The sequence below is a fragment of the Haemaphysalis longicornis genome, unplaced genomic scaffold (genome assembly GCF_048455015.1).
Source record: "Haemaphysalis longicornis isolate Haplotype H1 unplaced genomic scaffold, Haemaphysalis longicornis Haplotype H1 scaffold_5, whole genome shotgun sequence".
Lineage (NCBI taxonomy): Eukaryota > Metazoa > Arthropoda > Arachnida > Ixodida > Ixodidae > Haemaphysalis > Haemaphysalis longicornis.
The window spans coordinates 39,324,384-39,340,006 of NW_027526385.1; the positions used below are offsets into that span (position 1 = coordinate 39,324,384).

The window sequence follows — 15,623 nt, forward strand, 5'->3', positions numbered from 1 at the left end:
GTGGCATACAGCTGGCAGATGTTTACGAACAAACGCACACACTCTTGATTTTAAAGTCTGTTTATTTTAGGCCATTTCAGAAAATATTGGCGGGAACCAATACCCCACGACGGGGTCACGTTTTGGGTGGACCCTCGGGGGAGTCATTTACCCAGTTAATAGGAGTCGTTTAGTATCGTTATGGTTCGCGATAGTCACGTGAAACATTCCAGGAATTTAGAAAGCATTGCCTTGGACCGACCGCTTAGTTTGCGGCTGTACCGATACGGCTCCACTGACCTTGCGGGGGTGGGGCTCATATTATCCACCATTTACGTGAGTGTAACGCTGATTGGTTCGTTGGCCACACTTGAATTTCGCACCGAGTGTTTCGAGGCAGCTGTTCAATCAATTGCTGTACTAAAACACCGAGGGTATCCCGGAATGCTTTCTCAATAAAAGACCGACTGTAAAGAAATACTGTAATCTTAGTCCAGGCATGCCATGGGCTTGCATCTGAGCAATATGAGCCTTCCTTTTTTCTGGTCTACTTTTCGATCTAATCTACTGTTAAAGACACGAATCCCACAGCTCCCATAAAATGTGGGCTTCCAATTTTGGGCTTTTTGTGGAGCTGAAAGAATAAAAGACTCCTTTTTGGGGCTTCGCTAACTTTTTATTCCTATTCTTCGTACGAGGCTTTGCGCCTGTGAGCAGGTTCTAAACCCATGGCCTGGGAGGCCAAGGGCGGGGCCAAGGTCGCGGCCAGGGCCTGTCCCAGCGGAAGGTTGAGGCACCAAGCTGCTCCGCCTTGCTTTTCTCGCCATCAGACGTCTCTGAGTCCCGTTCTGAAACCGCGTGAAAATTAATAAAACCTGGTCATCTTTTTCAACTAATAAACATTTACTCAAGCCAGTGCGAGAATTCCCCTCGGCGTCTTGCTGAATCAGCAATGACAATTACGTTATATTATTTACTTTTGCTTTGCTCAGCTTCAAATTTACAAACTAAGGCTGCCTGCGATGCGCTTAACATAGCATTCAAATGCAAGGACAAAGATAAAGCATGCGTATTGTAGTCATTGCATTTGTCTATCGCGCAGCTTTCCGCACTTCAGACCTTGTTCTACATCACCGTAAAGTAATTCAGGGAGAATACTGATTGTTTTAATTCAATATCTAAGGAGCTCGCTTCAGTAAATGTTTGTGCCAGCACTTTCGAGATGAAGCTAGCTGAAGTATAAACGCGCTGCGAATGTTTTCCCCATTCAACTGGAAGAATAAGAATAAAAAAGAATTTAGAAGCATTATGCTTGTCTGTAATAACGAGGGCAGAAATTTGGCTTTTCTTACCTATGCTACAACTGAGTGATTTACGCGCTAAGATATTGCATCCTTGCTTTTGTGGGTTATTTTCTGGGGACGTATATTATTTATGACAATAGCGACAGCCGGCGTTAATCCACATTGGAAACAGTACAATTTACGGCCAATGTTTTCGTTTTGTGTCAATAAAACGTCAAGGTCTTTGGCTTTTTTTTGTTCTATGGTCTGGAAGTAAGCTTACGTCGGCAACGGTCCAATTAGTGTTGCATCATGGCCGCCATGGGTGCGGTCATAGTTAATTTCACCCAAAGGGCCAACCGCTTTCAATATTGGTAGTGACTCTGGCAAGTCAGTGAGCGTAAGCGGTTTGGTACAAAATCAAGACATACTGCTCCCATCCAGTACGGCAATCCTTGCTGGTGTCATTCCGTATCTGCAAGTGATCGGTCTGTCTTGATTTTTACCCAACCTGCCAAACCGCATCAGCTCACTGACTAGCCAGAGTCACTATCAATAATTAACAGCGATTCTGGAAGTCAGTCAGTGAAAGCGGTTAGGTTGGTTGGGTGAAATCAACTACGACTGCACCCATGGCGGCCATGATGCAACACTAATGAGACCTTTACTCTCGCGTCTACTTTTGAACCTCGCTCAGACGCAAGGTTTAGTACATCAAATGAAGCAAAGTGAGCGTAACACTAAATGAACAGGGTAGCTTTGGAACAGGGAATACCTGTGGACTGCGAAAAGTCGATGGGGTAAGGTAGAGGCCAGGGAAAGCCTGGTGGTCGGGGCCAGGGGCGAGGGTACACCGAGAACGAACTCAGCTTGTCCTCAACTTTGTCTGCGCAGGAAAAGACCTTCGTTAATAACGTAAAAGTACTTTCTCGCCCACAAAAACGTGGGGTAAAGAAAATTCCTTGCCTTTCCGCTGCTGTGAACGTGGAAGACCAGCGAAGTGGTATTGGTGCAGAAGGGAATTTCACTAATTTGCAACTCTATTCACTATTCCCTATTCTCTCTATTCTCTTTATTGTCTCTCTACTCTCTATTCTCTATTTCACTATATACTGTGAGCTAACTAATTATGACAAATAAATTAAACTCTGCGTAATGACAGAGTCGACCTAGGGCCAAGTGTAAAATAGTTTTTCGGGAGAGTTTCGACAAAACAAGAGCTACAGCTGTTTTATCTAACCATTATCCGTCTGAAGACGGCCGTATTTTATTGACCGAAGGCCGAAATTCTGTAATCTTTACAGCTTCACTGTGAGCTAGCCAATTACGACAATTAAATAAAACTCGGCGTGACGATAGAGTCGTATTCGCTGCCAATTTCAGTGAGATTTTTTTTTTCAATATACCCACAAAGAATTTTACACTAACTGTGGAAACGAAGATTCTTATTCTACGCAGCTTTTTCGACGACGCAGTGTTGGTCGGAACGTAGCCATGTACTATGTGAGCTCCAAATGTGACGTGGAAGCTTCAAAACAAGGAATACCTGTGGTCTGAGAATAATCCATGGGCTCTGGAAGAGGCCAGGGAAAGTCCGGTGGTCGGGACCAGGGGCGAGGATAAACAGCGTACGAACTGAGTTTGTCGTCAGCTTTCTCTGTTAAAAGAGAAGGCCACGCTAAATAAGCTAAAGGCACTTTCATCTCAACCGAGAATAACCGACGGCTTCTAAATTGGATTACTTTTTCGAACAAAGCGTACATTTTTCCTTCAGAACCTTCTGGTCACATTACAGCTTTATTTATTTATGTATTGACGCGAATCGTTCTTAAGTTAGTAGTCAAGCAGTGCGTTGCTGCTATGGCTCTGTAGCCTCAGTCGTTCCCATTCGGACAAGCCGCCCGCGTAGTCCATTGCCTAACTATGCCCCCTTTCAATCGCTTCCAATTATATTTCTTATTTCACTTTTATAGTTATGAGGCATAGAAAATGTTTTTCACTGGGACCAAATGTATCCATCTCTACTTCGAGGGTGACAAATGGAGTCTTTTTATCCAGAAAGCATCTAATTCATCATTATGTGTTAGATTCGGCGACACTGTCCCTGATCGTATCGGTCAAATTTCGGGACATGTTACAACACCAAAGCACGCACGTTAACATTGGAGCTTCTGGTCGGATGTTAATAATTGTAGTAAACGCTATGGAGGTGGTAAGTCATTCCGCTAATAAATTGGTTCCGCCAAATAAAATCGACAAATTGCAAACACTTTGTCCTAAGCCAGCCATCGCGGCCCGGTCATCACCTCCCTGTGTCGCCTCAGTTCCCTGTCAGGTTCGAGCCTGCTCCGTGGATAATGGTTCGGGTTCTTGTTCAGTTCCCGCAAAAGAACAATCACCAGCGGAAGGTTTTATTTACTTCGACGACCTGCTCGCAAAGAGGCGTGAATATGCAACTTGGAAACAGGGATTACCTGTGGACAGCGAGAAGTCCACTAGCTCTGGCCAGAGACGGCCAGGTTCACCGGGAAAGGGGCTCGGGTACAAACCGTACGAATCCTGCTCGTCTTTTGTGACATCTGCGTCAAAAAATAAGGGACCAATAAAATACAAGAAGACGTAAGAGCACTCCCATTACAGTGCAAAATAGCGGGATGATTTCGAAGACAGGTTAAGCAGGGAAGTTTTAATGACGGTAGGGTACAGACAACTTGTCTTCCCCTGGCAATCAAAACTGCCCTTTTTTAGCGGCCTTTTCGTTTGTCTTTCTATGGTAATGCCGGAACCTGAGTTCCGATCAGGTCCTTGCGGATATTACGGCACGCTGATATTTATATCGAAAAGTACATGGCAACCTGGTTATTTAAAAAGTTCGTAGCACCCCAAAAATGGCTACCCCTCTCTCGTCTTAGAAAGAAGCGAGTGGAGGAGGAATGTCTGGGGCCATCATGCGAACCAACAAGATTGAAAAATAGGCTTTAGAAGCCCCATTTGTGACATGCAGATAAGGCAGCAAATTGGAACCACGCTGATGGGGACGTCATTCAAGTTCTTTGGGGTTACAGCAACATCGAGGTATTCTCGTAATTGATCTGTTAGACTGATCTTCCCCTTTATCACCGTGACGTAATGCCCTCGTTTTCTGTGCCTCCACCATGAATGTTTGCTGCACTACACGCTCGAATATTGTTTTCTTTTCTTCGCGCTGCCCCATAAACGACAAATTTAGCCAGGCAAACAAAGTGCACTTGCAGTAGTTATTAACTTTTGGTAGATTTGATACACCGCGTAAGACGCGTTAAATGGACAATGCCGCGCTTCGCGGCGTCAATCCCCCGAAACATAACCCAGCGTTGCATCCCCTGCATTTTTACCAGTTTGTCACTAGGAGCCGCCGACAGGGTGACCAGCACAATGTGCGCATGCGTCGAAGGTTTGCGTTGCAGCTTTTTGCTAACTCCCTTTTGTCGCAAATATTGCGGCAGTTATAGAAGCCATTTCTTTGACCAAGTATATTCGTTGCGCACGGCAAAGGCTGAAGAACGCTGAAAATATTCGCTTTTTAACGCGACAGCTTCAGTGGGATCGTGTCACAGAAAAGCTCGTGTGGGTTCGGACACGGGAAAAAAATGTGATTGGTCGATTGGAATAGCAGAAATTTTCCAGAGGCTTCCGCCGCGATGCTGACGTCATGATTGGTCTGCTAGGTCATCTGGAGAGAACAAGCGTGCGATGGAGGTGGTGCTATCTACGAGTGCAGGGCACTGGTCTTCTTTGTCATCTGCTATGAGGGTGTACGCTGCATCTACATCTACCCCTTGTCTGCTAGTGCGTTTACCCCGAAGGGCAAAGTTTAGGTGTACTACTACTTTGGCATTTTAATATTCGGTAGTTTTCGGTATAAAAAGGCAAAAGGCAGAACTCGGGCAGCACCACAGCTCACTCATGTATGGCGGGAAGCGTGGTGAACACTTACCTGAGTACGGGGCGGCAGCGTATGGCTCAGGTGTCGGGTAAGGTTTCTCTCTTGGATTGTGGGGCAGGTAATCCTCCCAAGGCCGCTGTGCAGGCTTGGGTTCCGACGGAGGGGGATAAGGCTTGGAGGGCCAGGACTCGGCTAAAGGATCCAATAAATTGGTAATGTGTGAGGCAGCCGCTTTTTGTATAACAACAGTTGAAAAATCCACATATCCCTGCTTGGTTATTGTCGTTTAGAAAAAAGTATTTCTTAGGAGGAACCAGCATGCCATCTTTGGGGGTTTACATGCTGGTTTTAGTATGATCCGCGTGAATAAACGAGGCAACGTATTTCTCAAAAGCAAGTGCACTCTTGCAGCACATTTGAATGAGCCGGATTCGTCTGTTCGAGGATAAATTCCAAAAAAACAACAAAGAAGCTGAAAACTAAAGCAAAAAGCAAAACAAGGTGAAAATAGAGACAGGCGGTAGAAGGCAGCGTCACTAGAGACCTGATTTCGTACTTCCAGTGTAACTGGCTTGGGATATAAAATGGGAAGATAATTGACGCACTTGGAGAAACCATCGTCAAGATGAACAGAAATAATTGGTGAGGCCGCAATAAAACTGCTAAAATACAATGAATACCATCCGAAAGCACAGGAGAGAAATTCGGTCTATTGTGAAAAGTACCTACGTTCAATTGAACGTAGGTTTAATGAAGACACCGAGACCTGAAAACTATTTGTTATATCGAGAACTTCATAAAATTGGGAAACCATTAGGCCTGTTGTTTATTGCGATGGAATCTGAGTTCGTTCAATAAATAAGAAAGTTCGCGACATCAGGCTGCGGAAAATCCAGGATCTATTGTAGCATCGTTTGTGGTATGTGAACACGTATGGCCTGTTAAAGGGGAAAAAAATGCAGAACCCTCTCATAGAAATCGCTACTGCCGTGACTGCGTGAACTAGTTTTGTTGAACGGAACTTTAAAAGGTAGTCAGATATTTAGTGAGGTAAATACTACTAAATTGTTACTTGAAGGTGAAACTTGTGCTGGTGTTTTCCTTTGTGAAAGTGTAATTATTCAGCATTAGATCCCCTTTAACACCTAGAAAAGCTGCGCTTTTAAGAAAACCAATCCTGTTTCTGCGTCCTTCGCCCCTGAATCAGTTCTTAAGAAATAATTTCTACAAACTTTAACCTGATTACCGCAGACATTCACACATTCAGACATTCAGACATTCAGGAATGCTCGTCGTGATACTTCGACGTGAACTATCGTTACATTCGAAATAGCAAATTGCCGCCCCTCTGTAAGCCAAACCCCGTTAAGAACCGAAACAAAATATAGAAACTAAACTACAAAGACACGACAAAATAAAACTGTGTGTGCAATAAAAATTAAAGACCTTCTATTTTTAATATTCGTTTAATATTTGTTCTAGAATGTATAAATTTCCATTATATTTACAATAAAAACTAGCATGTATATGAAAAATAGCATCCATGTACGAGGTGTATATATTATGTGCTATATATTTTTGTGGGAAGTGCGAAGTTGCTGTCACTGATATTTTTTACTTATTGCTTGATAGTTGACGCGACGAATGTTCTTTGTATCTGTGCATTGTGACCACCTGCTATGGCCTCAGTATAGACTAGCAGTATTGTAAATAAATAAAATAAATAAACTAATTTATGCTTGGCTTTACACATTTGCGTTAAAGTTGTCCCCATTCGCGCTATATTTCAGGTCGCTACTATTTTACGAGTGCGCAGTTTTAATTTTTACTCATACCATGCAAAGAACTGTAAACTTAGGGAAGCACAGTTATAAAGCAGTTCGAGCATTTAGAGCCTTCGAAAACTTTCATGTAGTTTCTTACCTTCCAAGGCAAGGGAAGCCTGGGCGACGAACACCAGGGCGGTCACAAGGACGCAAATCTTCATGGTTTGGCTCCCTCCTCTACGGGGATCTTCTGTGTAGGGCAGCCGTTGTCACCCGCCCTTAAATACAGGTGACCACCTCATCTCTATCTCGGCGGCTGACAAGGCGGAGTGCAACCAATTCGCGGATGTGATGAACCGGCGCTGGCTTTGTGACCGCGGTGATTAACCGTCGGGTGTGTCCATTGTTTTAAATTGCGATGTATCCGGAGGAATTTAGGGCACTCGACTGGTGACCGATACGGTTTCTACACCTGCTGACCCATTCTTACGCACGCATGATTGATAAAAAACAAGCTAGTGTTCAAGAGAACATGTTTATTTGTAACTTGCCGAATTCAATTTGCACTTGCCAGAGATTCCACCTCACCTCTGGCTCCGGCTGACTCGGGTGTTCTCTACGGAGGAGTTCTTAGGCCACTGTAATTATTAATATATATAAATTACTTACCCGCAAATTTAAACTATCATGCACGTCTATTTTAAGACGGCTGTGTACAAAAAAATAAGTTACAATTGATTTGATTGATTGTAGGGTTTAACGCGCCGATGCAACGCAGGCGATGAGGCACGCCGTAGCGGAGGGCACCGGATTAATTTTGACCACCTGGGGATCTTTAACGTGCGCCGAAATCTCGTACACACGGGCGTTTTCGCTTTTCGCCTCCATCAGAAAAGCGGCCGCCGCGGCCGGGAACCGAACCCGCGACTGGTGCTCAGCAGCGCAACGCCTTAGCCACTGAGCCACCGCGGCGGGTAATAAGCTACAATTCAGACATAACATCTTTGCGAACTAACTTGAGCAACCTTAGTCCCTGGCGCTGCACATAGAAAATAGAACTCAGCATAATAAATGTCACTGAGTGCTCGAAATATATCAAGGAGGAATCTAAAACAGGACATTGTTGTTTTTTAAAGCTAATCGTAGTTTGGGATCCTTCCGAAGGAACTCCGTTCAGCCCCATCTTCACTTAAATCACTAGTGTATGTGGTGCTTACGTCGGTCCAAAATTAGAATCGGCATCGAATGTGTGGCATCTCCGCCCCCTCTACTATGTATTTCTCGAGGCATTCGCTGGCAACCTCCGAACCAACTAAAGGACACTACAGAGGCAAAGCCTGATGCACCAACATATCAGGCGTTTTTTTTTTTTTTTTTGTTTTTTTTTTGCGAAATGAGCCAGATACACCTAACTCGAATTTGAGTAACAAGCGGAAGTTTATTACCGGACCTAAATGCAACGCTGTCAAAGCTATTATATGATATAATTTATGTCACCTAGACGAAGTTTACGGCTACGAGTAATCAAACATTATGCCGTAAATTTGAGCAATATTGGGGTGATAAGTTTGGATTTGGCTAATATTGAATTGGAACACTCAAGTTGATGCGAATTTCTTATGAAAACTTTATTTAAACTGACGTTCAAGCATAGTGCGACGGAGTTTTGTTGGAAAAGGCATTAAGAACAGCAACAGGGCCTCAAGAACAGTAGAAATATGCACGGGGAGCAGGTTAGTCCTCTTCGCACCATTAGTAGATCTTTTCGAATTCTTCCCTAGGATAATGTTCTTGGGCACGCCTGAAGGCACTCACGAAGTAAGCAAGCTTTTCATTGCCTTGCCATGAATTTCCAAAACGCTTCACGAGAAGGTTGCTTATATCTTTTTCTTCACCTCAATGAAGTGCTTCGTACTCTCAGAGGGGGGAGGAGATTTGCCAGGGCTTGTAAGCGACAGATATCTAGTTAAGTAATAGAATAATAAATATGGTAGTAAAAAATAAATATCCCCAGAATCATTTCGTAGGGACGGGCGAGACAAAATGAAATCATTGTTTCATTTCCCTTCGGTCTCAGTTTCATTTCGCTAGCTTCGTCGTTGACATCTGGGGACAGATCTTTTGCCGATCTCCTAGTTGCTGTCTGAATTCATAATAGGCCAGCTCCGAAAAGCGGAAAAAATAAACTCCCGAAAACACCCACGAAACAGTTATAACAGTCAAGCCAAGAGCAAACACCCCTTGGGAAAATGGATTTGGCTCATTTTGGTCCGTGAAGCAGCAGGGTCTGGTTCATTTTCGATATGACCTACGATCTACGCACACGTTTTCAGGGAGATTTTCTCAACTGTTTTCTCGCCACCCCCTTTTTAGGGGAAACTTGTCGAGTTTTTCTTGCCGCTGCAGTTTTATTCGATTTAGTTTTGGTTTCTGGATCTGGCTCATTTCGAAACAAAACAAAAAACAAAAAGCAAAAACGCCTCATATATGCGAAACGTTCCTGCAGCGCATGCGCCGTCAGACAACAGCTGCGCTCATATAACCCCATCGCCGAGCTCCTTATCGGAGTAGGGGCTGAATCGCAACACCACTAAACGCTGGTTAATTTTTCCCGGGGTACCCGAAACCGAGAAGCCTGCTTTATCATGTCCCGTGATTACCGCACAGCCATGGATTGATTGATTGATTGTAGGGGTTTAACGCGCCAACGCAACGCAGGCGATGAGGCGCGCCGTAGTGAAGGGTTCCGGATTAATTTTGACCACCTGGGGATCTTTAACGTGCGCCGAAATCTCGTACACACGGGCGTTTTTGCTTTTCGCCTCCATCAGAAAAGCGGCCGCCGCGGCCGGGAATCGAACCCGCGACCTTGTGCTCAGCAGCGCAACGCCTTAACCACTGAGCCACCGCGGCGGGTACCGCACAGCCAGTGCTGCGGGCACTAAGGGGAACGTATTCCTTTCATTGCTTAATGGTAGCCGGAAACATTGTACCATTTAGCTGATTAATTGGATATTTAACCATAACCGGATCTTGCAAGACGATTGGATTTGCCTAACACCATAATATCGTCCCGTTGAAATCATCCTGATAAAGTTGACGTTACCCGAGCTAAGACATTTACTAACCCGTCTTGGTAATACTTGTACAGGTGCATACCAACTTCTCTCCCCCAAACCTCAAATCCCTAGGCATACTTGAAGCAAAACATCAATCAATTAGTGGTATTTGCAGTATTCTTTTAAATAAATATACATAGCTGCTTGATTTTTACGGCACGGAATAAAAATACGCGTTTGAAACATTGTTTTGACCCAAAAGTACAAAAAGCGCTCGCCCCATGAGTCTCTAGACCTCGTGGCGGCATTCCAAGGAGTCCCACGGTAACGAAGGGTTCGAGTAAATGGCGCACGAGCAGTGGAACGCGGGAAATTTGAATTCACCAGAGCGAATCACCCCTGTGCTTACCTGGGAGGAGCGACACGGTAAGGGAAAAACGTGACAGGTTGAAGGGAAAAACGATGGCTGCAGTGGCACAAGACAACCATCTTTCGACATTTGCAGCAAAGTGAGCAATTACCTGGCCATTTTTTTTTTTTTTGCAAAAGCATACAAGGCTGCAGTGTGTTATGAGCGCTCGTTGTAAAAAAATAATAAAGCACTGCAACAGAACGTTTTGCAAACTCAGATTTTTGTGTACTGTTAAAGCGACATTATTGCATGCGCAATAGGTAGGAAATGTCGGCACATTTTTTTTTTTTTTTGCGTAGACCTGCCTGCGTGTGTCAACAAAGCTACCGAAAAAAGAGGAGCACACAACAAACGAGTTGGGACAGCTCGCGGAGAGAACGGACTTCGGGAAAGAAGAGTGCTTCCTTCGCAACGCCTGCAGCGTTTCCAGGGAGACGTCAAGTGGAAGCGCGGCTCAGCGCCTTCATCTGCTCATGCGGCAAAGCAGGAATCTGGAGCAAGGCGTGGCCATAGGGCCGAGCTTCATGTTGGAAAGGGACGAGATGCTCGCGAATTCTTAAAAGTTCGCCAATGAGTCTGCGTTATTATTATTATTTTTTTTTTTGCTGCCTGAGCACAGGCTTCAGGCAAGGAGAGGGGAAATCCAGATAAGCTGGTAGTGCTTGGGCCCTAAAAAAATGTACTGCCCTACTCAGCCTGTGAAGAAGGATTACCAGCGAAGTTGGTCGCAGACCAAGGAGTGCATGAAACAGAACACGTTTGTGTGTACTTTGCGATTGAGCATACTTCCTATCTAATAAGCTGAATTAAACTTGGGAACACTCCGTTAACCCCCCCCTCCCCCCACCCGCGCGCGCTGTAGGCATATTATTGTCTGTGTAACACACTAACAAAACAACTTGACCACGGAAGGCAGCAGTATAGGGTCGCATAGGGCCGTCAGATGTTGACGTTCAGACGGAAGCTAAAAATTGAAGCGCGGGGGTGCCGAGATATCGGCGCTCGTTAAACGTCCCCAAGTGATCAAAATTAATCCCGAAGCCTCCACTACGGCACGTCTCACAGCCCAGGTTTGGGTTCGCCACGTTGAAACCCCAAAATGTTAAACAAAGAAGGCGTCCAGGTTCAAATATTCCTCCAGCATAACGGGCATGACATCGGTGAGCGCGTGAAGCCTTGCTGCTGATGCACGCTCCCCCCTCCACCCCCGTGCACTCCCGACAGCACACCCGTGCGCGTGTTTAGACGTCCAAGATACCAGACAAAATGTCACTCCTGAGGCCCTCATGCTGGACGGGAAGAACACCAGCAAAAATATTGCACCAGGGGCGGTATTCTCGTAACTGTCCCTTTTGAAAACGTCCCTTTTGTATCCCTTTCATCGTGACGTACTTCCGGTTAAGCAGTGGCCGTTGGCAGTTGGTTTGCCACGCTTGCGATACGTCACTTCAGGTTGTTTGCTTTTAGCCAATCAGGGCTCACCAAAAGGGACACTTTTCAAAGGAACGCAAAATGGACAAAACTCGAGAATACCGCCCCAGGAGCCTTTCAAGAAGTAAAGGCAAATACGCTAGCTCTTGGATACGAAAAATGTCCGGCCTACGCCTATTTATCAACACACGCTGATGAAATTTGTGTCACTTAATTTGTAGTAGCTTGTTGTCCATTCCAAACAATTTTTGTGCAGTGTGTAGAATGACCATGATACATGAAAGCTGATTGGATAATTTACCGTTGTTAGGGCAGCGCTGTTACCAATAGATATGTGGGTTATAACAAATTCTCTTTACTGCCCCCCCCACCCCACACACACACACACCCACACACGATATATGAGGGAACCGAGGCAAAATGCAGCTTCGCGGAAAAAAAACAAAACAAAAAAAAAACACGAAGCTCCGCGGGCGATACTGGCCGAGACCCCCTGCCATCTTGTAACGGCCACACCCATTAGTTACTCTATGCGCAGCTGCAGTTCGGTTCAGTGGAACACTGCACCGACACAACTGCGAACCGGTTTGCCTACAGACTGGGTTTGGGCCCAGAGACAATAATGGCCATCCTTACCAGGATGCGTATACGTTCGAAATTAAACCGCCCCGAAGGGGCAGCGGCCGGGGTAAGCGGAGCTTCTCCCAAACGTTCACCTCCTGGAAGAGCCGGGCGCCTGGCCGGGGGAACGCCTGTACCCGCTTTTACCGGTGGGTATCCGGCGGTGGGATTCGAACCAACCACCTCCCGTAGCCGAGACGGGCGCCCTACCCGTTAGTCCACGGCTGCGGTGCTGCGCCCAGCACCTAAAACTGTAATCTATAGGCTCAAGATGCCAGTCTGCGATAAAGTTGCCTCGTGACTGGTGGAGTTCCCTGTCATTCCATGTTAAAAGGAAATCACAAACATTGCTTCAGCTAGTTTTTCATAGACAACTGGACATACTGTAAAAGCAGTCGCTTAATGTTTCGCGTATTGCCTCGTGGCTAAAAGAATTCTCTAACAGCAAAGCTATTAAAGCTTGAGCGTGGTCTGGTGGCGTTAGCATGCGCCTCGTGAGAAGCACCTGGTTCATTCAGATTTTCGCGTGGGCTAGCGCTTCGTGAGGAGCTCGCAAAAAATACCAAGAAAAAAATACCGGGCGCACTTGAGCGTTCGTCTCGTAAGGAGTGCCCGGCACCGTGCAGCTCGACCTTCGAGAACAACTCTACCCAGCTTTCGGGGCGTGATCGCTTGCGCGCTCTTCTTCTCTCCAGCTCACGTGCGTTCGTGCCTGAAGTGGGGAGCGCAGACGCCGAGTCCGCGAAGCCGGTTGCCGCGGGTTCTAGCGCGTGCTGTCACGGTCCACTTGGGGAGAGATGTGAAAGTTTGCGGAGGAATTCAACGACCCGGGCCTGGCAGTCACGGAGAACTTTCAGCGGCAAGTTGGGAAATCCATGCCAGGTGCAACAGCCGGGTCTCCGACGAAGGAATAGGGGCCACCAGCTCTGCTGTTTCTCCAGCCTAGAGCTGCTGCAGTCAAAGTCAAAGTCAAAGTCAAAGTCAGTGTTTATTTCAACATTAGATATGATGATATACTAAGGGAACAGGCATACTAAAGGAACAGGCAAAAAGCCAACTTGGGCTTGATGGGGCCTGTGTCCCTTATACAGTTCAAACAGCCGTTGCGATGAACATTCATGTACAGTAGACATACAATTTGGCAGATTGATGAAAATAAAGTAAAAGGGAACTTTTTCTTTACAACAGAAATTTTATGGTACAATTTGCCATAATTGTACTTAACGAAAAGAGGCACAAGTGCGTTCGGAGAAAAAACAATTTTCTGGCACACTTAGTCATAATACATACATTGAACTAAAAATCATATTGAGTTCGAGATAAAAAACAATTAAAAGCATTTTTGAAGCAATTTCCTGGAATGCTTAGACCTATAAAATCTATTAAACCAAACCAAACAGGCATAGGTATAGTCCAATAAAATATCCAATATTATCCAAAAATATCGTTGCCATGGATATTGAGACGTTGAAAGTCTCGTGTTAAATGTGGTACTTCTCAACGCCCTCGCCCCTGCTCACCTGTTTGAAAAATCAGCAACTACCCCAAGAACCATAACGGTCTCAAAAAATACCACACGGGAGTCAATTCCAACCCAGCAATGCCATGATGAATGCTTTTCTTTACGCTGCTTCCCACTGATGCACTGTATTCGCCAATCTTTTTTTATGACTGATAATTACTGTTAGTTTTTCTGTTGCGTTATCTTACGATGAAACACGTGTCGTTTTCGCAAGCGCGCTAGCAGCCTCAGAACAATCAAATCAACGTGCTGAAAATCGACAAATGGCCTACACGTGCAAAACAGCTGATCTGTCATTAGGGTCCTGCAAACAATAGCGTTGCGCAAGTAATACAAAAATGATGTAAAGATTGAGGCGAAGAACAGCAGCCGACAGAATAGAGAAAATACAACCATGGGGCCGTTATATCGCTGTCGTTATCGCTCTCGGGAATGTCCCGCCGTGTGCGTTCGCGCTAAGTGCGGGGCAAGCCCATCTGCAATACCGTTACGATATACGTCCGCTTATAAACAGGTCTGTGCTTTTGTTTTAATGAGGAGTAGTGGTGCCAGGGACTTTTTCCACTACCTGCACCTGCGCAGGCGCTTGCAGGCGCCGCCATTACTTCTGATGGCTCACTCTTATTAGAGTCGCTGCTTCTGACTGATTGATTATGTCGTTTAACGCGCCGAAACTACATCGGTTATGAGGCGCGCCGCAGTGGCAGGCTCCAGATTAATTTTGACCACCTGGGGATCTTTAACGTCGCCGAAATCTCGAAAACACAGGCGTTTTGTTTTTCGCCTCCATCAGAAAAGCGGCCGCCATGGCCGGGAATCGAATTCGCTTCGTCGGCCTCAGCAGCCGATTCATCGCATCTGACTCCCGCCATGGGAACACCATGCCCAAACCCTAACTGGTTTTGCTTGGCATTCCGTGGCCGCGGCGGAAGCGCCAAGTCATCAGGCGCATAGAGTTTCAAACTAATATATACTAGCGGGAAATCTGGCGCCACTGTCTAGGGGAGCCGCGCTTCAGCGAGCGTACCGGGCAGGCACTTCCACTTGTCCTTGGCATGGCTCACGAACAGGCTGAAAAGTTGGCTTTGGCTGAAAAATTGTAACAATGTTACTGCAGAGAATTAATCCAATTTGTTCTGTTATTATAAAATTAAAGCTACTGAAATATTTATTTGTCAGGGATTATTTAGAAGCTTCATGGAAGATGAACAAAAACACAATTTTACCCATTTTGGCTTCGAGACGAAAAAGAAGCCATGTGGCTAACCAAGCCAAGGAGGCGAGAACGTCGCTAGCTGCAATAGCGCCACCCACGGCGGCCCGCGAATGCAGCGCCAGATTTCCCTCTAGTATATATTAGTACATCCATGGAGGAAAGAGTACATCCAACGCCGCCTGTATAAACAGTGCCTAACGCGTGAGCGAAAAATGGCCAAACAGCCACTCTCCTGTTGCTCCCTCCTACCCTTCCCCGCTCCGTAGCCTTCCAGCGTGCTTTCGTGTCCGCCAGCCAGCGCCGCTTCTCGGAAACTATGCAAAATAGTGGAAAGTTTGTTTAGCGTTCCCGAGGCGGCGCTCCTACGCCTTCTTGTTTTTCACCATGCCTGTCGGTCTTGGTCTGTCAC

General features: G+C 45.8%; 1 protein-coding gene across 1 annotated transcript; it reads right to left on the reverse strand.

The window, feature by feature from the left end:
* Positions 1-633: 633 nt before the first annotated feature.
* On the reverse strand, positions 634-7,268 carry LOC144138077 (uncharacterized). Its single transcript, XM_077670164.1, has 6 exons — positions 7,111-7,268; positions 5,239-5,379; positions 3,737-3,841; positions 2,809-2,919; positions 2,038-2,148; positions 634-827 (listed from the first exon to the last, which is right to left on the reverse strand). The coding sequence occupies exons 1-6, from the start codon at positions 7,172-7,174 to the stop codon at positions 700-702; spliced, it is 660 nt and encodes a 219-aa protein (XP_077526290.1). The 5' UTR covers positions 7,175-7,268; the 3' UTR covers positions 634-699.
* Positions 7,269-15,623: the final 8,355 nt, after the last annotated feature.

Bases quoted from the DNA above. Each gene is read 5' to 3' on its own strand.
- LOC144138077 (XM_077670164.1), bottom strand. From the start codon at position 7,174: ATGAAGATTTGCGTCCTTGTGACCGCCCTGGTGTTCGTCGCCCAGGCT. The intron at 2,920-3,736 runs GTAATCCCTGTT...CTCTTTTAACAG, and splicing joins GGACTTCTCGCTGTCCACAG to AGAAAGCTGACGACAAACTC. The intron at 2,149-2,808 runs GTATTCCTTGTT...TTTCCTGCGCAG, and splicing joins GGATTATTCTCAGACCACAG to ACAAAGTTGAGGACAAGCTG.